Source organism: Babylonia areolata, chromosome 26, assembly GCF_041734735.1.
Source record: "Babylonia areolata isolate BAREFJ2019XMU chromosome 26, ASM4173473v1, whole genome shotgun sequence".
NCBI lineage: Eukaryota > Metazoa > Mollusca > Gastropoda > Neogastropoda > Buccinidae > Babylonia > Babylonia areolata.
In genome coordinates, this window is record NC_134901.1 from 26268031 (window position 1) to 26291351 (window position 23321).

The following is a 23321-nucleotide window of genomic DNA, read 5'->3' on the forward strand; positions in this document are numbered from 1 at the left end:
AACAGATCAAACAGAGATGCGTGAGTCTTGATGTGGGGGTGTTTCCAAAAGAAAACAGCAGTCAGCATTGCTAAGAAAAACACACAAAAAATTGAAAGATCAAAATTCAAACAGAATTAGTCAAAAGCACGTGACAAAGTGAATTTTGCATTCACACACAAATCGATGCGCATTAAATCTGCCTGTCTATCTGTCTGCATCTCTCTCTCTCTCTCTCTCTGTCTTTCACGGACGCACTAAAGCACACATGCGCGGACACAAACACAAGTCGCTATGGGTTCCGGCATAAACGTCATTTTGTTAATCAATGGATATATTTTCAAAGTCAGATCAGATTATTCTCGCGGAGAAACTGAAAGCGACGAAGACTAGGTAGGAACAACTGAAGTGGAATGAGGATGAGCACTTGAGGAAGGCGGGTGACGTCAAGACAGAACCAGCATGCATCTAAATCATGCGCTGAGTTATTCATGCATCTGTTTTCTGATTTTTTTTTTTTTCTGAAAAGAATACTTACGTCAGGAGGAATCATTCTTAACTTCTGAATGAAAGATAACGTTCACACACAGGGTGGTCTATTGCTTTGACACATCAGCAGGAAATCCGTCACAGTCATACCAAATATTCAGTTGGGGCAGAAATCCAATACTGACAGCAAATATATTCAGCTTCTCTCTTAACCCAGTTGGTAATGTCCTGGAACCAGTTGCATTGTTCGGACGGAAGAGCCTAGTATGGTCGTAACTCGCTACTAACTGTGTCTAGTATGGAACTGACCAATGGAGTAGTTCGGTCAACGTAGGCATTTAGTCACGTGTAACTGTCAACAAGTTAGAACCAAGCATTGCACCTGGCACCTGAAGAAGATGGAGAACTGAATCGATCGTATTTTTCTTAATAAAATCATAGAATCACCTACAGCGTCCTGTCTCTTTATCCAGAGGGGTGGGGGGGATGGGGGGATGCGGCGCTATCAAATAAAACAGGATTTGAAGAATTTGATATTTTCTAAAGGGAAAAAATGTAATAGATAACGACTTGAACTGTGCATAATTCATCAGTAGCACAGATTGATGGCCTGTTTCATGGCCACTGACGTTTCACCACGTCGCTTTGTTAATCTTCTGATTCACGACAGATACTTGCTCCTCGTGTTTAAAACCCGATCTTTGGGCGATTCTTCCTTTTCTCATTCAGCTCCATCCGTCTGAAACAGTTTTCCTCACGATCTTCACCACTCTCCCTCATTTCAATCTTTTAAAACAGGTCTGAAAACACATCGTTTTGAAAACGCCTACGCATAGACCTTCCATGTCTTTCGAATAACATTCATCTAAAACCCATGCAAACTCTGTGTGTGTGTGTGTGTGTGTGTGTGTGTGTGTGTGTGTGTGTGTGTGTGTGTGTGTGAGAGAGCGTGCGCGCGCGCGCGTGTGTGTGTGCGTGTGTGTGTGTGTAATTAAGTAACGTAATACACGTAGTCTCTGAATCTCTTTCATGCTTTTGTGCGTTAAATCTTTCGTTGTGTATGTGTGTGGGGTTTTTTTTGTTGGTTTTTTTTTGGTTTTTGTTGTTGTTGTTTTGTTTTGTTTTTTGTTTTGTTTTTAAAAGCGCTTAGAGCTCCCTTTAAGGAAGGAAAGCGCTCAACAACAAATATTCATTATTATTATCATCATCATTATTAATGGATTTGATGAGAATTTCCGTTGGCGCGATCTCTGCGCCCAAGTTCCGCGAGTATGGGTTTGAGCGAGCACCGTGAGGATGAAGACAGCCCTGTGATGTGGTTGGGAGAGGGACGTCAGCGGAGCTCCAGCGGTTCAGGGAGACAGGCCAGTGGCCAAAGTGTGAGCCCCGTGTGCACAGGAAAGCACCTTCTTCCGTGCGGTCCACAAAACATAAACGCGCGGGTGCACGGTCGTCACTCTTACCCTCTGTGATACTCGAAGACTGTCTGGAGAGAAAGAGAAAGACAGACAGAGACTGAGACTGAGACAGACAGATAGACAGACAAAGACACAGAGAGAAAGACAAATAGACAGGGAGAGAAAGAAACACACACACACACACACACACACACACACACACACACACACACACACACACACACACACACACACACAGAGACAAAGAGACATGGAGAGAAAGAAACACACACACACACACACACACACACACACACAGACAAAGAGACATGGAGAGAAAGAAACACACACACACACACACACACACAGAAAGACAAAGAGACAGGGAGAGAAAGAAACACACACACACACACACACACACACACACACACACACACACAGACGAGCGGTTGTTACATAATGCAGCCAGAGGGTGAGGAAGAAGAAGTCTCTGGTATGAAGCACAAGGGAATCAAACAGCTGCGAGATGGGGTTGGGGGGGGGGGGGGGAGGGCGGGGGTGAGAGCGGACCGGACGCCCGTGCCCAACTGCAGGTAAATCCGGCACAGGGGAGATAATAACACGGCCCCTCCTCCTTCCCCCGTTGTGCCTTCATCCCTGCTATTATCTCAAAGACTCTGGAATCAGGTCACATCCGCCGCAACAGAACCGTCTCTCCACTTCTTCACCCACACCCACCTGTATCATCCTCTCTCTCTCTCTCTCTCTCTCTCTCTCTCTCTCTCACCCTTCTCTCTCCCCCCCCCCCCCCCCCCCCCCATCCTCTCCTCTCCTCCTCTCCTCCTCTTCCTTGGCAAAATCTTTCATCCTCCTAGTTCACAAAAACATCCAGGCCCATTGAGACTTTAGAGAACCTTTTATCTTGCATTCTAAACATGTCTGCAAACGTCTTAAAGCTTAGTCTTGCCATGCCCTTGTTTAGCACGTGATCACGTGCTGACGGAAGGTTCGGTAATCATCATTAAGCAGCCCCTTTCAACTGGCGGTGGTAAAGTATTTTGTGTTTGTTTTTTCTTTTTTGTAAAAATAACCGTGGTTGAAAATAACCCTGAAAATGGTAATAACGACATCCAGTCACGGCGCTGATGTTAACGTGGGTACAAGCCACCCTCCCACCCCACTATCCCCTTCCTACCCCTTTCTCACCTCCCCTCCCCACACACACACACACACCCGCCGGCCCTCCCGCACAAAGGAAAAAGGAAACTTTTCTTCTTTTTTTTTTACCAGGGTTGACCGGTTATCTTATTATCTCAGCAAGTCTTAGCTAAACGGTTGTGGTTGAGCCCGCTTTTCGCTGTGTCAAAACTCCGATGGGGCGATCTGGAACCGCAATGGAGGGCGAACAAAACAGCAAGAAAAACAATGGACAGCGAAAGCTGGACGCATGTCGACTGACAATTCGAAAATGGCAGGGAACACAGGATCGTCTCAGTGCCTGCACCACAAGCAAATAACCAGAGGCCAGAAGCCAATATGTCCAAAACTGAGAACGTTCTATAAACCTTACGATCCTAAAATCGATACCAAATGAAAAGTAAACAGTCATAATTACGTTGAAAAAAATACTTGAGAATCTATACATCATTATCTGTACCTCTGAGCTTTCATTTCTGATATTTCTGTAGCCCACAGTGGTTTCAATTTCAGTTTCAGTAGCTGCGTTCGGACAAATCCATATACGCTACACCAGGTTTGCCAAGCAGATGCCTAACCAGCAGCGTAACCCAAAGCGCTTTGTCACAGTGGATGAACACCTAACTTCTGACCAATCGTTGGCTGTGTCGATTTCTACTTTCCATTAGCTGTGATGTAGCAATTAACCAACAGATCCATTCTGATTTGTCCGAAACCGACTTCAAAAGTGACCACTGTGCTGGATTCCAGCTTCAACAGTTTAGATGTGTCGATACATATAATCCCCAGAGAAATACTGCTCTCTCTCTCTCTCTCTCTCTCTCTCTCTCTCTCTCTCTGCCCATCCATCCATCCATTCTTGATTTCCCGATCTCTTTGAATCACAAAGGAGAACGGGCGAACGATGTCAAACGGTCTTCGATAATACTCTGCGGTTTGTTTGTTGTTGTTTGTTTTGTTTTTGTTGTTGCTTTTTTGTTCGTTGAAAAGGAGGCTGATGATTTACGATCATTGCTCACCGATAATTCTCTGTGATATTGAAGACGCCAAAGGAACGAATCGATAGACATGTTCCCCCTCTTGTGCCGCGAAAAAGACGACAGGCTCAACGCCATTGACGTGTACGGAAGCTCACCTCCGGGCAGCACGAGCAAAGTGGGTCCCCAAGCGATGCTTGGACAGCACGTGAAATGCGTTCGTGACAGCGAACCCAATTGACGTGACAGAGCTGCTTTTGATGTCCTGACGGGTAAATAATGAGCACAGCACATCAGACAGAGAAATGCGGGTTTATGTGGAGGTACCCCGACCCGAAAATAGCCGCGGGGTTTTTCTGAGGAAACAATACAACAACAACAACAACAAAAGAACGAATCGAAAACCTTTTCTTTCAGCTGTGTTCCTGATCGTTCTGCTAATTATTAAAAATTAGACTCGTGTCCGTGCATGAGTGCGCCGTGTGTGTGTGTGTGTGTGTGTGTGTGTGTGTGTGTGTAAATTGTGAAATAAGTTTTTCAAAGAAAAACATCACATTTGTGTTTGCTGCTGGGGGAGAGAGAGTGTGTATGTGGGGATAGGTGGATGGCTGTCGTCACACACACACGGAAAGCGACAGCGAAATTCTCTTCACAAAATATCGCATGTCAAGCAGTCGGAAGGAAAGTTCTTCAAACTGTGTAGGAACTGAGACCCTTGTCCCTGTTTTGTTTATGCATGGTTGGTTTATTTATTTATAGTCTGTTCATCTAAGATGATGATGTTAGCTGCATCGTGCATGTTTGGTCAAACCTCACGATCCTACATTTTCCCCCTCGTCAACAAAAGTTTGGGTCATGCCACGATTTTATAAATCACACGGTTTACGACTCTTGCAGCAGTCTCACAATCCCTTGTAAAGTGATTACCTTTTTTATATTGCTTGTCGCAACCAGAGACCATACAATAAGTCTTAAGCCAGTGGGCTGCTTTCGCTAGAAAATAATAATAATAATGGATACTTATATAGCACACTATCCAGAAATCTGCTCCAGGTGCTTTTTACTAAAACGCTTTTGTTAACATAAAACATTACATCAATGTTACATACACACACCAAAATGTGACCACACACACACACACACACACACACACATAATGCATAATACATTTTAACATACATGTGTATTTAACAGCTACCCTAATACATACGCACACATAGGCAGGCACAAACTTACACAAACACACGCACACACAATACACATTCATATACATGCATGTAGTTGTGTACACATACATTTGTATACACAGATAGTCAAGCACAGCTAACACAGAGGAAGTTGACCTGCCACAATTGAACTTTTTGAAATAATGCGGGGTTACGACATCCTTTTTTGACTGGTGCAGTGGTCAGCTAATTAGAGCGCTGGATTCTCGCCCGAGTTGGAGTTCGATCCCTGTCGCATCTGGCGGGTTAAGGGTGGAGATTTTTTGCGATCTGCCAGGTCAGCATTTTTCCAGGCCTGCTAGTGCCTGAATTCTCTTCATGTGTAAACGCACGCATAAGATCAAATACGCACGTTAAAGATCCCATAATCCATGTCAGCGTTCGGTGGGTTATTGAAACAGGAAACAAGGACATATCCAGCATACACACCCGACCCCACCCCCTGAAAACGGAGTATGGCTGCCTACATGGCGGGGATAAGAACGGCCATACACGTGAACGCCCACTCGTGTATACGAATGAACGTTGGAGTCACAGCCCACGAACGAAAAAAAAAAACAACAAACATCCTTTTTTCTTTGTTAATGCACGTGAAATACACCAGGACGTCACATCGTAAACTTCAACATCTATCGTAATAAACAAGGTTAATAACCAAAGGTTCCCACCGCCTTTTCTCATATATTCCTAAGGCTTTGGCCTATGCATCCCAACAGTAGTGGCAGTTTTCCACAATCTGACGAAAATATGTTTCCCCCCCCACCACATACGCTTCGCTTCCAAGTAACCAGCCAATGAAAACACAAGAAAGGGAAATATAACGTCACTCAGGGGCAGTAACTCCCCGCCTTTCTGGCAAACAACAGCTGCAGACTGTCTGATGGCCACAAACACTCCTTCACTCTCTGAAGTGTCTCGATTTTTAAATTTCAATAGGAGCTGTCCTGATTAATGACACGGAAACATTTTCTGTTGAATATAATTCCTAAAATTCTCAAACTTTCAAAAAGCACCGAAAACTTTTTTCCAAAATTTTCCAACTAGGAAAATGACCCACGAGTTTTCTCTAAATCTCCAAACGTTCCCAAACCGTGCTGGCACCTGTGGGCAACAGTGGTGTGCCTGATCCTTGTACAATCCCCTGGGGGTTAAAAACTGGGCCTGACATAGCTGTTCAAGACATCGCGGGCAGTATAAAAGGGAAGAAAAATACAAGGATAAAAAGAGAACAGGGGGGAAAGTAGAGAAATGAAAAAAAGAAGAAGAAATAAAGAAGAGACAAGAAAATAAGTATTCCAAGATGATTAACAAATAGTAAAGAGTGGTAACTCTCTCCATTAAACAAGGTACACAACTTCAAGTCAGTGATACTTACGCTACCGATTCAGCTAGCACACAGGTAAATAAAGGTACATTTGAACAAACCCAGACATTTCCTCAAAAAAAAAAAAAGAAGCGCCGGGCCTGTCCTTATACCAATCATTTGACATGTTTACACAGCAGCAAAGACAGACGAAATGTGCAAACACAAATTAGCTTTTTATTCAAGAGTGGCATAGCCTCTTTAATCCTGAATAAGCCACACAGAACACATGGACAATACAGAACAAATACATGGTTGCCTCGGTAGTTGATCCATTGGAAATTATACAAATAATGAGGCAGGAGACGATATGATTAACAAATAGTAAAGAGTGGTAACTCTCTCCAAGATGGGTTTGTTTGGTTTTTTTAGGGGGAGGGGGGCTGCTACTGAAGATGGCTCCTGATGCAGGAAAACATCTTCTGAAAAACAGCCAAAAATTATGCTCTACAAACTTCATACAGCTGAGGCTCTCCCAAAATAAATGTCATAATCTAAATCACTGTCTCAGCCTTTAAGATCTCCTCCCGTCAACCTCAGCATCTCAACGATAAACGTGGCGTCGACAGAAGCGTCATGGACATGTGTTTCCTAAAAGCTGTGCCTGCCCTTCCGCCAGTCGCTGCAGCAACCTGTTGCTGGTGTGTGACAAGGAAGGTTTTATGGGCCTGGCAACTCGGAGCATTGTGCTGTTGGAACAAGCACACACCAGTTCATGAGACAAACTTATCACATCCAGTTTTTATGTCGGTCGAAACAGTTTCCTTTTTTCAAGTCCTTTCTAGTGTTTACTACCACCAGACAACAAGGACAATCTTCTTGCAGATATATCTAAATACCACACAGCAATCTGCCAGCAATGACACCTCACACTGAGGCATGCATGTTGGAGACGTTATCTTCAGAGTCTAGTCGCATACATGAAATTACGGTTCATCTTTCTTTGAAAACGTTCTATGTTGATCACGAAGCGAATGCGTGAACGAAATAAAAAGGGGTTTATGTTTATGACTTGAAGAAAAGGAAAAAAATGACACTTATTGTTACCATAAGCTTATCTGATTTGTCGTCTTTTTTTTTTATTGCTGCTGTTGCTAAAAATATTATTCGGTGAATACACACTAGTTCTGATGTTAGTCTGTGCCTTTTTTTTTCTTTTTTTTTCTTTTTTTTTTACTTACTACGTGCAGAACTGTATGCCCTGTCAGTTCATATTTGTTCCCGTTAAAGACGTCAATGCTCCACCCTCCCGCTCAAACAAACACTCCTTCGGCATCAGTCACTCCCCACGGTGCTATTTGTGCCGGGAGAGAAAAAAAACACATAATGCCAGCAAACCGGTCTGTCTTCTTGCCGTTTAGAGTTCTCAGTTTGGTATAAATCAATAAAGTGGGAGGGGAAGGATTGGTGGGGGAGTGGGGGGTCGGGGGCTGGGGGGGGGGGGACCATGTGCGGTTTCTGCGTGTCCTGGCCCTGGCCAGATGGGAAAGAAGGAAATCGATAGCTTTGCACACAGCGTCTGGTGTTTGACAGCTGATTTCCACACGGTACCCGGGCCCCGAAGTGTCGAGCCGTGATGAAGTTCTAAATGGACTACCTGTCCCGCAGAACGGGTAACCGTTCTGGACTGACAGCATTCCACCCGTGCTGGTGCCGAGCAGACTGACGTTTTGCTTCTTTTTTTTTTTCTTTTCTTTTTTCCCCCCTTTATTTCAGCTACGTTATGCTTTGTATTCATGGAAAATGTTCCGTCTTTTTCCGACAACTAATATTGAACCTAAAGTATACTTCAGTTCCCCCGCCGCCTTACACACACACACGCACACGCACACACATACACACAACCCTCACCCGCATCCTGAGTTTGTAACAAAGCAAGCGCGCGTAAGCATGCAAAATATCCATCCACAACTGTTTTGAAGTTGAATTCGTAGCTGATTTATTTTTGTTTGGGGGGAGGGGGATGTGGGGGTGGGGGTGTCACGAACTGACCCTTAAAAAAAAGTTTTCAACCGGATCTTCAGCAACGCGTTGCTTTCCATTTCCGATCTGGCCACGATGTCCCGCAGTTTGCCTGCAACGGCTCTCCACAGTGTCAAGTCAGCACCATCTGCCGGCACTATCGCCACTACTGGTGCTGGCGCCACGTGGACGTTCAAGAAAAATGTTGCCGAGAGAAAGACGAAAAAATCATTGCTTCTGTTACATGGGGTTTTGTTCTGTTTTCAGCACTTCCAATACCTCGCACGTGCAACCTCATTGTTGCCACGAGGCACACAGGACAGATGGGTCGGGGTGGGGTGGAGGGTGGAGGAGAGGGAGAGAGAGAGAGAGAAGCTTTTTGTTTTCCCCTGGCTAATGGAGTCATTTGTTTGCCAACTCTAAAAACAAAAACAAAACAGGCCTTCAGCTCTCCAACCTGTCTGAAAACGTTCTGATATGACATCTTTGGAGACTCAACGTGAAGAAGGAATAATACTGATAATAATGATGATGATCATCAGCATCATTATAATCATCTTAATGATAATGTCGACGCCAATAATTCAACGTGCAATAAAACCAACCCTTCATTGCAACACGAACTGTCACACACCTGTCCCATGTCCAAGCCACTGTCCCCACCTTTTCTGAAATACTGTTAGCGGAACCCCCAACAGAATTTGTCATTTCGAACACTCAAACCTTTAGCCCTGCGCATTCGAACGGAAACATGACGACTTGGGAGGGTGTGGGGGGGGGGGGGGGGGGGGGGTGAGAAAACGCCCTACCACTCTCAATGTCCACGCGAGAAAGCCCAGTTTTCACACAGGTACCGCACCTTCCTCAACTGTTATGCAAGAAACGGACCTTGACTTTAAGTTTGAGTTCAGTGAATTGAGTTCGGTGTTCATTGTCCGTTTAAGACAAAGAGAGAAGGGGGGAAAGGCAGAGAAGAAGTGACAGAAGTGGAAGGGGTTGGGGGTGCCGTCCCGTATTCATTCTGGGAACTGTGGTTATTGGTTATCTTCTTTCTTGGCAAGGCAAGGCAAGGCAAGGCAAGGCAAGGAGTTTATTTCATGTACCCCCTGGGGGGCATTGAAACATTACATACGTTCATCTTTTACACATATCCTATAAACATAAGAGAGGCAAGGCCTTCAAGATTCACTTGTGATACACTTTTTTTTTTAAATCCAAGCTTTTTATGTATTGAGTATAATTTCAAAATATGTTTAAGATGAGAAAGATCAGTTTAAAGCAAATTAAGTCCCCTAGCATTAATTACAGAGTAATTTCCTTTTTTTACCCTCTGCACCAAAACGTTTGCAAAATAAATAAAACTTCCATGCTGAGCAAAAGAAGTTCCTGTTTGAACAGAAAATGATAATAATGACTGCTCTTGGTGTTGGGTCAGAATATCAGATCAAAGTGCCAAGTTTAGAGAATACAAAAAATATAAATATAACAGTCAATGCAGTTTGCATATAATTAGGCTTCATATTTGATTTTTTTTTTGTGCCCATCCCAGAGGTGCAATATTGTTTTAAGCAAGATGACTGGAAAGAACTGAACTTTTCCTATTTTTATGCCTAATTTGGTGTCAACTGACAAAGTATTTGCAGAGAAAATGTCAATGTTAAAGTTTACCACGACACACACACACACACACACACGCGCGCGCGCGCGCGCGCGCGCGCACACACACACACACACACACACACACACACAACCGAACACCGGGTTAAAACATAGACTCACTTTGTTTACACAAGTGAGTCAAAAAGAGTGATGTCAAAAACAAGAAGTAGGCTCATTCGTTCAATCACTTTATATACACACTGACAAGTACTATTTCACTCATAATACAAACAAACAAACAAAACAACAGCAATGGCGTGAGTGAGTTTCAAACTTAACAAAAAGAACGTAAAAGAAGAAAATATCGAAGTAGATACTCTGCTTTTACCCCATGAGAAAAAAAAAAAGAGACACAGAGAGAGACAGAAAGAGAGAGAGAGAATGAGAGATGGCATCAGCCAGACACAGACAGACAGAGAAACAGACGAAGTGAAAGAGGAAGCGAATGTACAAAGAAACGTTAAGAGATAAATACTAAGAGAGAGGGGGAGATAGAGACAGACAGACAGACAGACAGACAGACAAGCAAACAAAGTGAAAGAGGAGGCGAATGCAAAAAAAGCTATGAGGTAAATACAAAGAGGGGTGAGTGACAGACAGAGACAGACAGAGAGACAAAAGACAGACAGAGTGAAAGAGGAGGCGGACGCAAAAAAAAAGGACAGTCTAAGAGGTAAATACAGACCACTTCAGCAGTAACAAATGTGGTGTGTTGCTCCCTCGGGGAATACGTCAATGGATCGTTCAGGAGATTGTTTCGCTGTGTCACGGAAGGGGAGAAAAATAATGTTTTTTGCATGGCTGTCGTTCGGTTTTTCGGCCTGCTTCACAATAGCAAAATGTATCTATATGACCATTGTTTCCAACTGCTTGCAAAACTACACATGCAGTTAGGAGAGAGAGAGAGAGAGAGAGAGAAGAAAAACAAACACATAAATCTGTCACATTTTCCAAATTTTCGGAATGGTCTCGCTCCTTCCTCAACGGATAAGTTGTTGACATAATTATTATTACAAGGGTCACTCTTACGCAGCTATTATATGACGCAAGCACGCCATGACGTACTCACACACACACACACACACACACACACACACATATATATATATATATATATATATATATATATGTATATATATATATATATATATATATATATATATATATACACATATATACATATATATACATATATATCTGTGTGTGTATGTGTGTGTGTACATATAGCGAGAGAGAGAGACAAAGAAGAGATGTGTATGTACGTGAGTGTGTGTGCGCGTGTATCTGTCTGTCTGTCTGTGTCTGCCCAATACATACATCAGGGAATATTTTCTGCAACTATGGATGATATAATTCATAACACGAAATACATAACACTGTGTAAAGATTATAATCATATGAAGCAAAGACATACTGTTACTCGTAGGTGCCACAGAAGTTTGATACTCATTAAATTAACGTGAATTGCCCTCAGATCATCAAACTCAAACTACAAAAGTGCTTTCAACGCACTACCACTGTTCACAAGTGCTTTCTGGAGATAATGTCGAAAACGTGATTCACTCCAATGCTCTTATTTAGCATTCAAGTTTAAATCATATGAACACTTGAAATATAGGTTTTTTTTGCAAGGAACGTGGCAAACCGAAACACATTATGGTATATTCAGTTTCAGTTTCACTTTCTCAAGGAGGCGTCAGTGCTTTCGGACAAATCCATATATGCTACACCACGTCTGCCAGGCAGATGCCTGAAAACCAGCATAACCCAACGCGGTTGTTAGGCTTTGAGTGTATGGTATATTGCTATATTTTTCGTTACTGTATGCCGCAGTATACCTCCAATTCGTTTTTAAAACCAGACTTAGTAGATTGTGGGTTTTTTTTCTTTTACACGAAATTTAAGGAGACCTATATACGCACGGCAACTAGTAGTGATGATGATGTTACATACTTCTGTCACAGACATTTGTGCATGGTAGTTTTGTTTTTGTTTTTTTCATAAGAATACTATGTTTGTTTGTTGCTATTTTTTGCGTGTTTCGTCCGTATTATTCTCCCTCCACTTTCCATGTATGTATTTCATAAGAACACTAGGTTTGTCTGTCGCAATTTTGTGGAGGGGGGGGGGGGGGGTCCGCGTGTTTCGTCTATTTTGTTCTCCCTCCACTTCCCATGGAGTGATGGCCTAGAGGTAACGCGTCCGCCTAGGAAGCGAGAGAATCTGAGAGCGCTGGTTCGAATCACGGCTCAGCCGCCGATATTTTCTCCCCCTCCACTAGACCTTGAGTGGTGGTCTGGACGCTAGTCATTCGGATGAGGCGATAAACCGAGGTCCCGTGTGCAGCATGCACTTAGCGCACGTAAAAGAACGCACGGCAACAAATGGGTTGTTCCTGGCAAAATTCTGCAGAAAAATCCACTTCGATAGGAAAAAACAAGTAAAGCTGCATGCAGGAAAAATACAATAAAAATGGGTGCGCTGTAGTGTAGCGACGCGCTCTCCCTGTGGAGAGCAGCCCGAATTTCACACAGAGAAATCTGTTGTGACAAAAGTTACAATACAATACAATACATGTTTGTATTTCATAAGAACACAAACTTTGTAAGTTGCAATTTTTTTTTCTCGCGTGTTTCATCCATATTGCTCCCTCTCCCTTTTCCCATGTATGTATTAACGTTAAATTTTCCATGTGTTACCAAAACTGGAAAATAAAACTAAAAATGTTTAAACCAAGAACAACAACAACAACAAAAAACCCCACCAAACTTCTGTTACAGACACCTTGGCCGGCGAGAACTGCAACAAGTACTTACGCGGCAAGGACGCCGTGGCCATTAAGGGGTCCGGGGCAAAACGCTACACCTCGGCTTCCGACGTGTGCGACATCACGCTGTCCACGGCCAGTCACAGCCGCTGGACGCTGCGCGTGCAGACTGCCTTCATCCTGGACTGCAAGGTGAAGGTCACCATCTATGACAAGCCCATCGCCACCGTCTCCCTGAAACCCGTGGTACGTGCAATAATATATATATTTGTGTGTGTGTGTGTGTGTGTGTGTGTGTGTGTGTGCAAACCACAGAGTAAAAAAGACGATGGTATTGTTGACGTTAGTGCTTTTTTTTTCTTTCTTTTTTTACAAACCATACAGTAAGACAATGCAGATGTTCGTATGTGTGTAAGTGCAATTATGTTTTACACAAACCACAAAGTAAGAAAGACGATGGTATTGTTGGTACATGCGTTTATATATAAACGAAAGTGTAAGCATGACAAATGTTATTGGTACGTGCGTTACGCGCATTTGCTTTTTATTCATTTATTCTACAAACCATAGAGTAAGAAAGACGATGGTATGGTTGGTGCGTGTGTCAGTGCAATTATCTTTCTTTCTTTTTTTTTTACAAGCCATAATAGAGTAAGCACGACAAATGTTGTTGGTACATGTGTTAGTGCAAGTATACAGGTTTTCAGTTTCAGTTTCTCAAGGTGTCACTGCGTTCGGACAAATCCATATACGCTACACAAAATCTGTGCTAGGCAGATACCGGACCAGCAGCATAACCCTACGCGCTAGTCAGGCCTTGTGTGCATGCACACATATATTTGTATACCTATCAGAGTGGATATCTACTAGAGAATGGAATCGTCCAAACGGGCACAATGGAAGATAAAAACCTAAGAATGGCAAAGTGTCAGTTCTGACTCTGAAAGATGCTATCACACCCAACCTATCATCCCGCCCATCCAACCTGCCGTTACAATAACATTTAACTTTGACTCGATTTAATTTAATTTATCCCAAAATAATAAACATCAATATTTCTTCATGAACACAACCACAATGATGGGAACACATATTCACGGCATCTCTTAATAACATAAAATAACATGAACAGCTACAGCAAATTCAAACAAACATGCATTCACAGCCTCTGTCATTCCCTCCACCACCATTCCTGCAAGTCCAAACGACCAACCGACCAAGGGAACATCACACACCCTCACCTCAGACAGGTTATGTGAAAAACCTGGAACCGGTGTTCCAGCCGTTGCAACGCCCGCCGAACAATGACGACAACCTGCTGCTTCACCGCAGCAGAAGACATGGGAAGAACAACTCCCAAAACCCCTGGTCGAAATGACTCTCACAGCAGTTGACAGTGGAGTGCCAGAAAGATAGAGGAAGAAATCAAAAACAAATCAAAAAACAAATCACAACTCACTGACGCGAGTTGGTTCGCACGTGGGATTCGGGCCTAGCGCGTTGCCAGCCTATCTGGCGGCTTACAGAAATATGTCAGCTAAGGGGAGTCTCACATTCTGGATATGTCGACGCGTGACAACAACAGTGAAGAAAAAAAAAAGGGAGAAACAAAGATAGTGATAGAAAAGAGGAAAAGAGGAAATTTCTAGCACAGAATTTACAGAAGGCGGGGATGTTATCCATACTGAAAGACCCACGGCATCCCCACGGGGGAGTGGCTTTATGTATGTCTTGATTTAGTTTGCGTACGTACGCGTCCAATAGCAAAAGAAAAATCCATCTTTGTACTTTACATCAGAATGAATGCGTAATAATCTGGTACAGAATCATTTATGAGGTGACCATTTGTGTCACTGTGTCAAAATTGTAAACCGAAAGATGAGAATGATAATAGTAGTTATTATTTATATACCGCTGAATCTTGTGCAGAGAGAAATCGATGCGCTTTCACACCAGTCATTCGCACGCATGCATGATTCTAAACTTGAGAAACTGAAGACAAAGAACAGGCAGGGAAGGGAGGCTATTTTGGGAAGAGGTGGATTTTAAGGCAAGACCTGAAAGAACTGAGTGCGGAGACCTGACGAAGCGAAATGGGAAGTTCATTCCAAAGGCAAGGTCCAGAGACAGAGAAAGAACGGCGGTCGACAATGGAGTGTTTGAATCTGGGTATGCGTAAAAAGAGTGGATCCGAAGCCGATCGTAGAGAGCGAGATGGGGTGTAGAGGTGAAGGCAGCCGCAGAAACAAGAAGGGGTAGATTTGTGAATACATTTATAACATTTGTTATTTATTTGTATTTATTTTTATCACAACATATTTCTCTGTGTGAAATTCGGGCTGCTCTCCCCATGGAGAGCGCGTCGCTATACTACAGCGCCACCCATTTATTGTATTTTTCCTTCGTGCAGTTCTATTTGTTTTTTCCTATCCAAGTGGATTTTTCTTCAGAATTTTCCCAGGAACAACCCTTTTGTTGCCGTGGGTTCTTTTACGTGTGGTAAGTGCGTGCTGCACACGGGACCTTGGTTTATCGTCTCATCCGACCAGACCACCACTCAAGGTCTAGTCGAAGGGGAGAAAATATCGGCGGCTGAGCCGTGGTTTGAACCAGCGCGCTCAGATTCTCTCGCTTCCTAGGCGGACGCGTTACCTCTAGGCCATCACTCCACATGACATAGAGTGCTGATGGAATATAAAAATAAATAAATAAATAAAAAGATTTTTTTTTTTAATTAACCCCCTCCTCATGGCAGTGTGTGGTTCATGTTCCAGCTGAGGATATCGTGCGCCAGCCCCGATCCTGGGTTGATCCGCCTCAACAGCACTGTGGTCAAGGTGCGCTTGCTGCACAAGAATGCTTCAGACTTCAACTTTAACCTGCTCCTCACCGCCAGACACATACGTGAGTTCTACCCTGTGTTTGTCGGCACCAAGCATGAGCAGTATGAGCAGTAATGACAAGAAGAAGAAGAATATTGTAAGAAGAAGAAGAAGAATATTGTAAGAAAAATATTATTATCATTATAGTATTATTATGAGTATTATAAAGAAGAAGAAGAAGACTGTGTTGCTCAATTTTCCTGACCAACACTGCAAGTCTGTATTTCTCTGGCCTTGTTAATGCCGGGATATCATTATGAGAGGAAGCGTTGAGTACATACAGCCTTGTCACGCAGTCCTAATGGACCTAAATGGACCTCCATAGCAACATCGTCATCATCGCCATCTTCCTCCTTCATCATCACAGATGGGGCTCACAGCGCTTTACAATATTTTATTGTATTCATAATAAGTGACATAAAAGTATGTACTGGCTGCAGTGATCGTTTGACATGTTGAGAAGTCAACATGGGTTAATTCCCTTTCAGGCATGGATGAAAAGTTTCCTGGGTTGTGCACCCTTCCAGCGTTTATGATGGAGTGCGAGGCATGCATCAAGCATGGCTGAAAACACAATTTGTATTTTGTATTGTATTTTGTATTTCTTTTTATCACAACAGATTTCTCTGTGTGAAATTCGGGCTGCTCTCCCCATGGCGCGTCGCTATACTACAGCGCCACCCATTTTTTTTGTATTTTTCCTGCGTGCAGTTTTATTTGTTTTTCCTATTGACGTGGATTTTTCTACAGAATTTTGCCAGGAACAACCCTTTTGTTGTCGTGGGTTCTTTTACGTGCACTAAGTGCGTGCTGCACACGGGACCTCGGTTTATCGTCTCATCCAAATGACTAGCGTCCAGACCACCACTAAAGGTCTAGTGGAGGGGGAGAAAATATCGGCGGCTGAGCCGTGATTCGAACCAGCGCGCTCAGATTCTCTTGCTTCCTAGGCGGACGCGTTACCTCTAGGCCATCACTCCACTTATCCCCACCACACCCACCCCTCTTTCTTTGTTTCAGAATAATCGTCATTACTGGAAGGTCTCTGTGAAGAATGGAACTGGGAAACTATTTAGTTTGTCGTGACGAGTGGAATTACTTGAAACTATTTAGTTTCTCGTGACGAGTGGAATTACTTGAAACTATTTAGTTTCTCGTGACGAGTGGAATTACTTGAAACTATTTAGTTTGTCGTGACGAGTGGAATTGCTTGAGACTATTTAGTTTGTCGTGACGAGTGGAATTGCTTGAAACTATTTAGTTTGTCGTGACGAGTGGAATTGCTTGAGACTATTTAGTTTGTCGTGACGAGTGGAATTGCTTGAACTATTTAGTTTGTCGTGGCGAGTGGGATTGGAAACTATTTAGTTTGTCGTGACGAGTGGAATTGCTTGAAACTATTTAGTTTGTCGTGACGAGTGGGATTGGAAACTATTTAGTTTGTCGTGACGAGTGGGATTGGAAACTATTTAGTTTGTCGTGGCGAGTGGGATTGGAAACTATTTAGTTTGTCGTGACGAGTGGAATTACTTGAAACTATTTAGTTTCTCGTGACGAGTGGAATTGCTTGAAACTATTTAGTTTGTCGTGAAGAGTGGGATTGGAAACTATTTAGTTTGTCGTGACGAGTGGAATTACTTGAAACTATTTAGTTTGTCGTGACGAGTGGAATTGCTTGAGACTATTTAGTTTGTCGTGACGAGTGGAATTGCTTGAAACTATTTAGTTTGTCGTGACGAGTGGAATTGCTTGAGACTATTTAGTTTGTCGTGACGAGTGGAATTGCTTGAAACTATTTAGTTTGTCGTGGCGAGTGGGATTGGAAACTATTTAGTTTGTTGTGACGAGTGGAATTGCTTGAAACTATTTAGTTTGTCATGACGAGTGGAATTGCTTGAAACTATTTAGTTTGTCGTGACGAGTGGGATTGGAAACTATTTAGTTTGTCGTGACGAGTGGGATTGGAAACTATTTAGTTTGTCGTGGCGAGTGGGATTGGAAACTATTTAGTTTGTCGTGACGAGTGGAATTGCTTGAAACTATTTAGTTTGTCGTGACGAGTGGAATTGCTTGAAACTATTTAGTTTGTCGTGACGAGTGGAATTACTTGAAACTATTTAGTTTGTCGTGACGAGTGGAATTGCTTGAAACTATTTAGTTTGTCGTGACGAGTGGGATTGGAAACTATTTAGTTTGTCGTGACGAGTGGGATTGGAAACTATTTAGTTTGTCGTGACGAGTGGAATTGCTTGAGACTATTTAGTTTGTCGTGACGAGTGGAATTAGAAACTATTTAGTTTGTCGTGACGAGTGGAATTGGAAGCTATTTAGTTTGTCGTGACGAGTGGGATTGGAAACTATTTAGTTTGTCGTGACGAGTGGGATTGGAAACTATTTAGTTTGTCGTGACGAATGGAATTGTTTGAGACTATTTAGTTTGTCGTGACGAGTGGAACTGGAAACTATTTAGTTTGTCGTGACGAGTGGAATTGCTTAAAACTATTTAGTTTGTTGTGACGAGTGGGATTGGAAACTATTTAGTTTGTCGTGACGAGTGGAATTGCTTGAGACTATTTAGTTTGTCGTGACGAGTGGAATTGCTTGAAACTATTTAGTTTGTCGTGACGAGTGGAATTGCTTGAGACTATTTAGTTTGTCGTGACGAGTGGGATTGGAAACTATTTAGTTTGTCATTGTGAAGACTTGGTTCTTACGGGTATTTCAGCTCTACTTCTTTCTGGTTCTGTTTGGATTTGGTCATTAACAGCCATTTATAACTTTTATTTCATTTTGTTAAACATCAATACCTTTTTTTAAACTATTTTTCAGTTACTTATCCAGTACGTAGGTAATTTATTCTACCTTTTCATCATAATCTACTAGATTGGATGTCATTTTTGCTAAAACCTGAAACTTTTGAATGGAAATCTCGCGAAGCGTCATTTGGAAGAAGACAGTGCTCTCTCTCTCTCTCTCTCTCTCTCTCTCTCTCTCTCTCTCTAGTAAGTACCCGACGATTTTTTATTTAATGAAATAAGAAAATAAAAACATTCGCTCAGCGTGTCAAAACACACACATATCTGTTATAGATATATCAGTAAATCCTCGAATTAATCACCCCCCTCACCTCTCCTTTTCCCTTTCAGTTTCAGACAAGGAATGTCCGTGGTTTCAATGTGATGGTGGTGAATGCATCCCCAAGTCCCTTGTGTGTGATGGGTACAGCAACTGTTTTGACGGCAGTGACGAGTCCAAAAACGGCACGGCGCACTGCGACGGTAAGCCGCCACCTGTTTTCCTTGTTAACTCTAGCATGATGCTAAGTTTACACGGGATGCAACTAACTTGCAACCAAATTCAAATTTTGGTTGCAAGGCTGGTACATGCGACTGGACGGTCTCCGCAGGATGCAACCGGCGGAGACAGGGGAGGAGCCTAGTTAGTTGCACGTAAGTCGCCGCTGGTTGCAACACACACGAGAAACCACGCTGCGAGCGTCTGCCAAGGCAGACAGAAAAATCCGTGACACGCGTGCCGCTTGCGTCATCAATTTCCTGTTGGAAACCGGCTGAGACGAGCGGCAAGCTGTGGCAACCGGCGGCGACCGTTTTTTCGCAGTTTAGTTGCAAGGCCCTCAAAAAATTATCGGTCTTGGAGTGGAAATAAAATGAGCCTTGCGACCAAACATGCAACCAAAAATCGGGAAAATCCGTTGGTTTCTGAGACCGGCAGCGACGGGCCACAACCGGGGACAACCAGTCTCCACCAGTCTCCGCCGGTTTCAAAGAGTTAGTCGCAAATTGGTTGCAAGTCAGTTGCATCCCGTGTAAACGAAGCTTCAATACTGCGGGGAGTACAACCACAACCTTCCTAACCTTGGAATCACTTTGTTAGACCAGCGATTTGTAAATGCTCACAGTTCGTAAAGTTCACTTGCATAATTATTATTGCCATGAGTGTCAGTGTTAATATAAAATGGTCATTCGAAATATCACCGTCAGGATCAAAATCACTCCCAGGCACGAAAATACGCGGAACGGTGCTGAGGCAGCGCTAAGGCATTGTACGTGCAGAATGAGTTAACAAAAAATGTTCATTCATAAGATCCGTGTCTCCCTTAAACTGACCAGTTACGAGACGCTTTTGAGAAAACTTTTTGTCGTCTTGGAAAATGTATGCTTTTCTTTTCTGTTTTCAGTTTCAGTTTCTCAAGGAGGCGTCACTGAGTTCGGACAAATCCTTATCCGCTACACCACATTCCAGCAGCGATTACCCAACGCGCTCAGTCAGGCCTTGAGTGCATGCGTTCATATTTGTGTACCTATCAGAGTGGATTTATTCAAAGAAAACTGCTAGAGGACAACACGTGTTGTTATTGGTTCTTTTCCAGTGCGCCAGGTGCGTGCTACACACGGGACCTCGGTTCATCCGAATGACTAGACGCCCAGTTTGATTCACTGGTCAAACTTGGGAGAAAGGGCGAGAGTGGAAATCGAACACATGCCCTTACAAACACTGTATTGACAATTAAGCGTCTAAACCATTCTTCCACCTTCGTCGTTGCTTTTCTTCGTACTGTTACATTGTTCTTACAAATGATGTTGTTTAAAGAAAACCACGGCCTGAGAGTTGATGTGCTAATGATCTCTTGTTGATGGTGCATTCTCTGCGTTTGTGTTTCCATTACCCACCGAGCTCCGACCTTGATGACAGGATATTTAATGTGTATGCGTATACGCACAGATGGAGGGTTAAAACACAAGCAGAGCTGCGTATGAGATGACCAGTGGATCTCGGAACAAAACCTCCACCCGCAACACATGAGGCGCTGCCTGGATCGAATCCAGAACTGTCATGTTGAAGGTCGAATACTCTAACCACTCCATGATCACGCTGACGATGTTTGTCATAAATCAGCTGATGCTGGTTTTTCCAATCAATGACAAGAAAAAAAAAACATGCTGTTAATGTTCTCTTTTCCTCCTGTCACCGCAGAAAATGTGTGAACGATATCGTCTCACGTTTCATGAAGAGTGACAGAGGAAAATGGGGAGAGGTTAAACGCAGCTGCATTAAATCAATTGCCTGTCTGGGGAGGGGGGGAGGGGGGGGGGGGAGAGAGAGAGAGAGAGGGAGAGAGAGAGAGGGCGTAATATGATTAACAACCAGTTAGCTTCCGATGTCTTTTTTTTTTTTTTTTTTTTTTTTTTGCTATGGTTCGTGGTATTGTTCTTTAGTGTTGGTTTTCATATCCATCTGTCTGACCTTGGTGTGCAGATTACTGGCCGTTCAAGGGCGAGAACTGGGGAGTGCTGGCCTCTGTGCTGGGGGCGGCAGTGGTGCTGGGGGTGGGGGCAGCCTGCTGTCGGCACCTCCGTAAACGTCGCGACTCCTTCGACGACTTGTATGACCTCAACGAGGGGCCTTATGTCCATAAATACGGTATGATCACGTGCTGTCGCCCTGTGCGACAGCTGTCACACATATATCTCATCACAAAGCACAGGCTTTAGTGACCATTCTGAATATCGGGCTTGATGTTTAACTCATTCAAACCTGGAGAGTTTACAGCTTCAACGGGCTTCCAGACCATACTGATTGGAGGGGGAAAAAACCCGCAGAAAATACTCTGATTTTCCTCCAAATCATGTGTGGACCAATCTGGAAGTACTGTAAAAGAAAATAAAATAAAAAATTAGTTACTTTCCTTGCGGTTTATACATACGCGGGAACGTGAAACCCGTTTTAATGAGACGGATTTTGACGCCAGAGCAGTTCTCGGGCGCAGGGCTGAATGAGTTAATGATGCTGATATTATCCGCATGTAGCCCCCTCTTCCACTTTTCACATATCAGGATCTGGGAGAGAGCAGAACTCCATGGCGGAAAACGACATCCCAGTTGCTCCAAAAGACGATAAAAACGACAGTATGTTTTCGTGGGAAAACTATTTGAATGATTTCGATATGTAACTTCACGGTAACAAATACACACAGCCACAACGGTTGCAACTCCAAATTAAAAAGTACATTCCTAAGACTACAAACTCATTGGTCAGCTAAAGTTGAAAAAAAGAACAACTTATTTTTGTTCTCCGGGGCGGGGGGGGGGTACAATGAATGCAAACATATGAATAAAACATAAATTCAGAGGAGGGTCTACGGTCACGGTAACAATGCCAAAAGAAAGAAAAAACATATATGTAAAAAAAAAATTGAAACAAACAGGAATAGCGGAACTAAACGAAACACATTCGGATAATTACATCGCCAGTATGAACAAAAAGAACACAAAATAAATCAAGTAAACGAAAGGGACTACAAGAAATGCGAGAAGATGCCCCAAGAAATTCTTAATACCAGTAATAGATATGGCAGCAAAATATTTTGTTATACGTCTTATAGTGAGGATTTTGTAAAAGGCGCAATGTATGTCAGCGACACAAAAAGAAGGAACCATAATTCGTTTATGGGATGGAAAGAAACCAACGGAATACAGAGAGAGAGACAGACAGACAGACTGACAGACAGAGGTAAGAAGAGAAGCAACCAAAAAAAGAAAACGAGACAAATGCCATTATTGGAAACCAAATTGTTTGAGAGTGCATGAAAGACAGAACGAAAAAAAGTCTTTTCCACACTGGGTAAGCCAAACTCAGACATGTCTGTTACGGAAAGGAACATGACATATTGTCACTCTATTCCACATACCTCCTGGAGGAGAGATCTTTTCCTGGTTCGTTTGCTTCAGTTGATTAATAAAAGTCGTTACGCTCAAATCACTGGAGTTAAGTAAATTCCGTTCCAATAGAACTATCAAATCACTGGAGTTAACTCACTCAGTACGGCCAGTCCTCTCTTCTCCTCTACACAGACCCCTCGGATGTCCAGTGGGTGTCTGAATGACCCAACCTTTAGCTTCCGTCGTCAGAATTGTGGTATTCTTTGTCAACATTCACCTCTTCAGTATAAGAGCCTTCCGCTTGCAATATTTTGATGATGGTAACTGGGATGAAACGCTGTTAACGTCGTCTCTTTCGCCGTTCGTATGGAGAGAGTTAAGTGAATTGTGTTCCGAAAGGTTTTGGACTCCGAGAAGATTCGTGTTGGCAGGTTTCCTTTTACCTACAAGAACGGAAATCCTGTATGATAATGAATGGGAAAATACCTGAAAGCTTTCTCCAGAAAGAAGTATGTCATGAGGGAGATAGGTTGTCACTTGTTTGTTTCTACTTGTAGAAATACTGGTGAACGGAACATGGAAAATGTACAAAGATAGCAGACACTGATTTTTGATCAGCTAGTTTGTAGGTCCGGTGTTACTTCGTAAATGGACCAGGGCATCTGTGTAGCTGAGCTTTGGAAATGATGAATATTACACGCTGGCAAGGAAGAAATAGGCAAGACAAGTCAAAAGGATAACGC

At 43.0% G+C, this 23321-nt stretch overlaps 1 protein-coding gene across 1 annotated transcript in view; it reads left to right on the forward strand.

Moving 5' to 3' along the window:
- LOC143300365 (uncharacterized) overlaps nt 1–23321 on the forward strand; it is a 293289-nt gene that overhangs the window by 264259 nt on the left and 5709 nt on the right. The window contains exons 2-5 of the mRNA XM_076613977.1: nt 13030–13262; nt 15791–15920; nt 19045–19176; nt 21176–21340. Coding sequence (XP_076470092.1) covers nt 13030–13262; nt 15791–15920; nt 19045–19176; nt 21176–21340 — 660 coding nt within the window. The remainder of the gene's footprint in view (nt 1–13029; nt 13263–15790; nt 15921–19044; nt 19177–21175; nt 21341–23321) is intronic.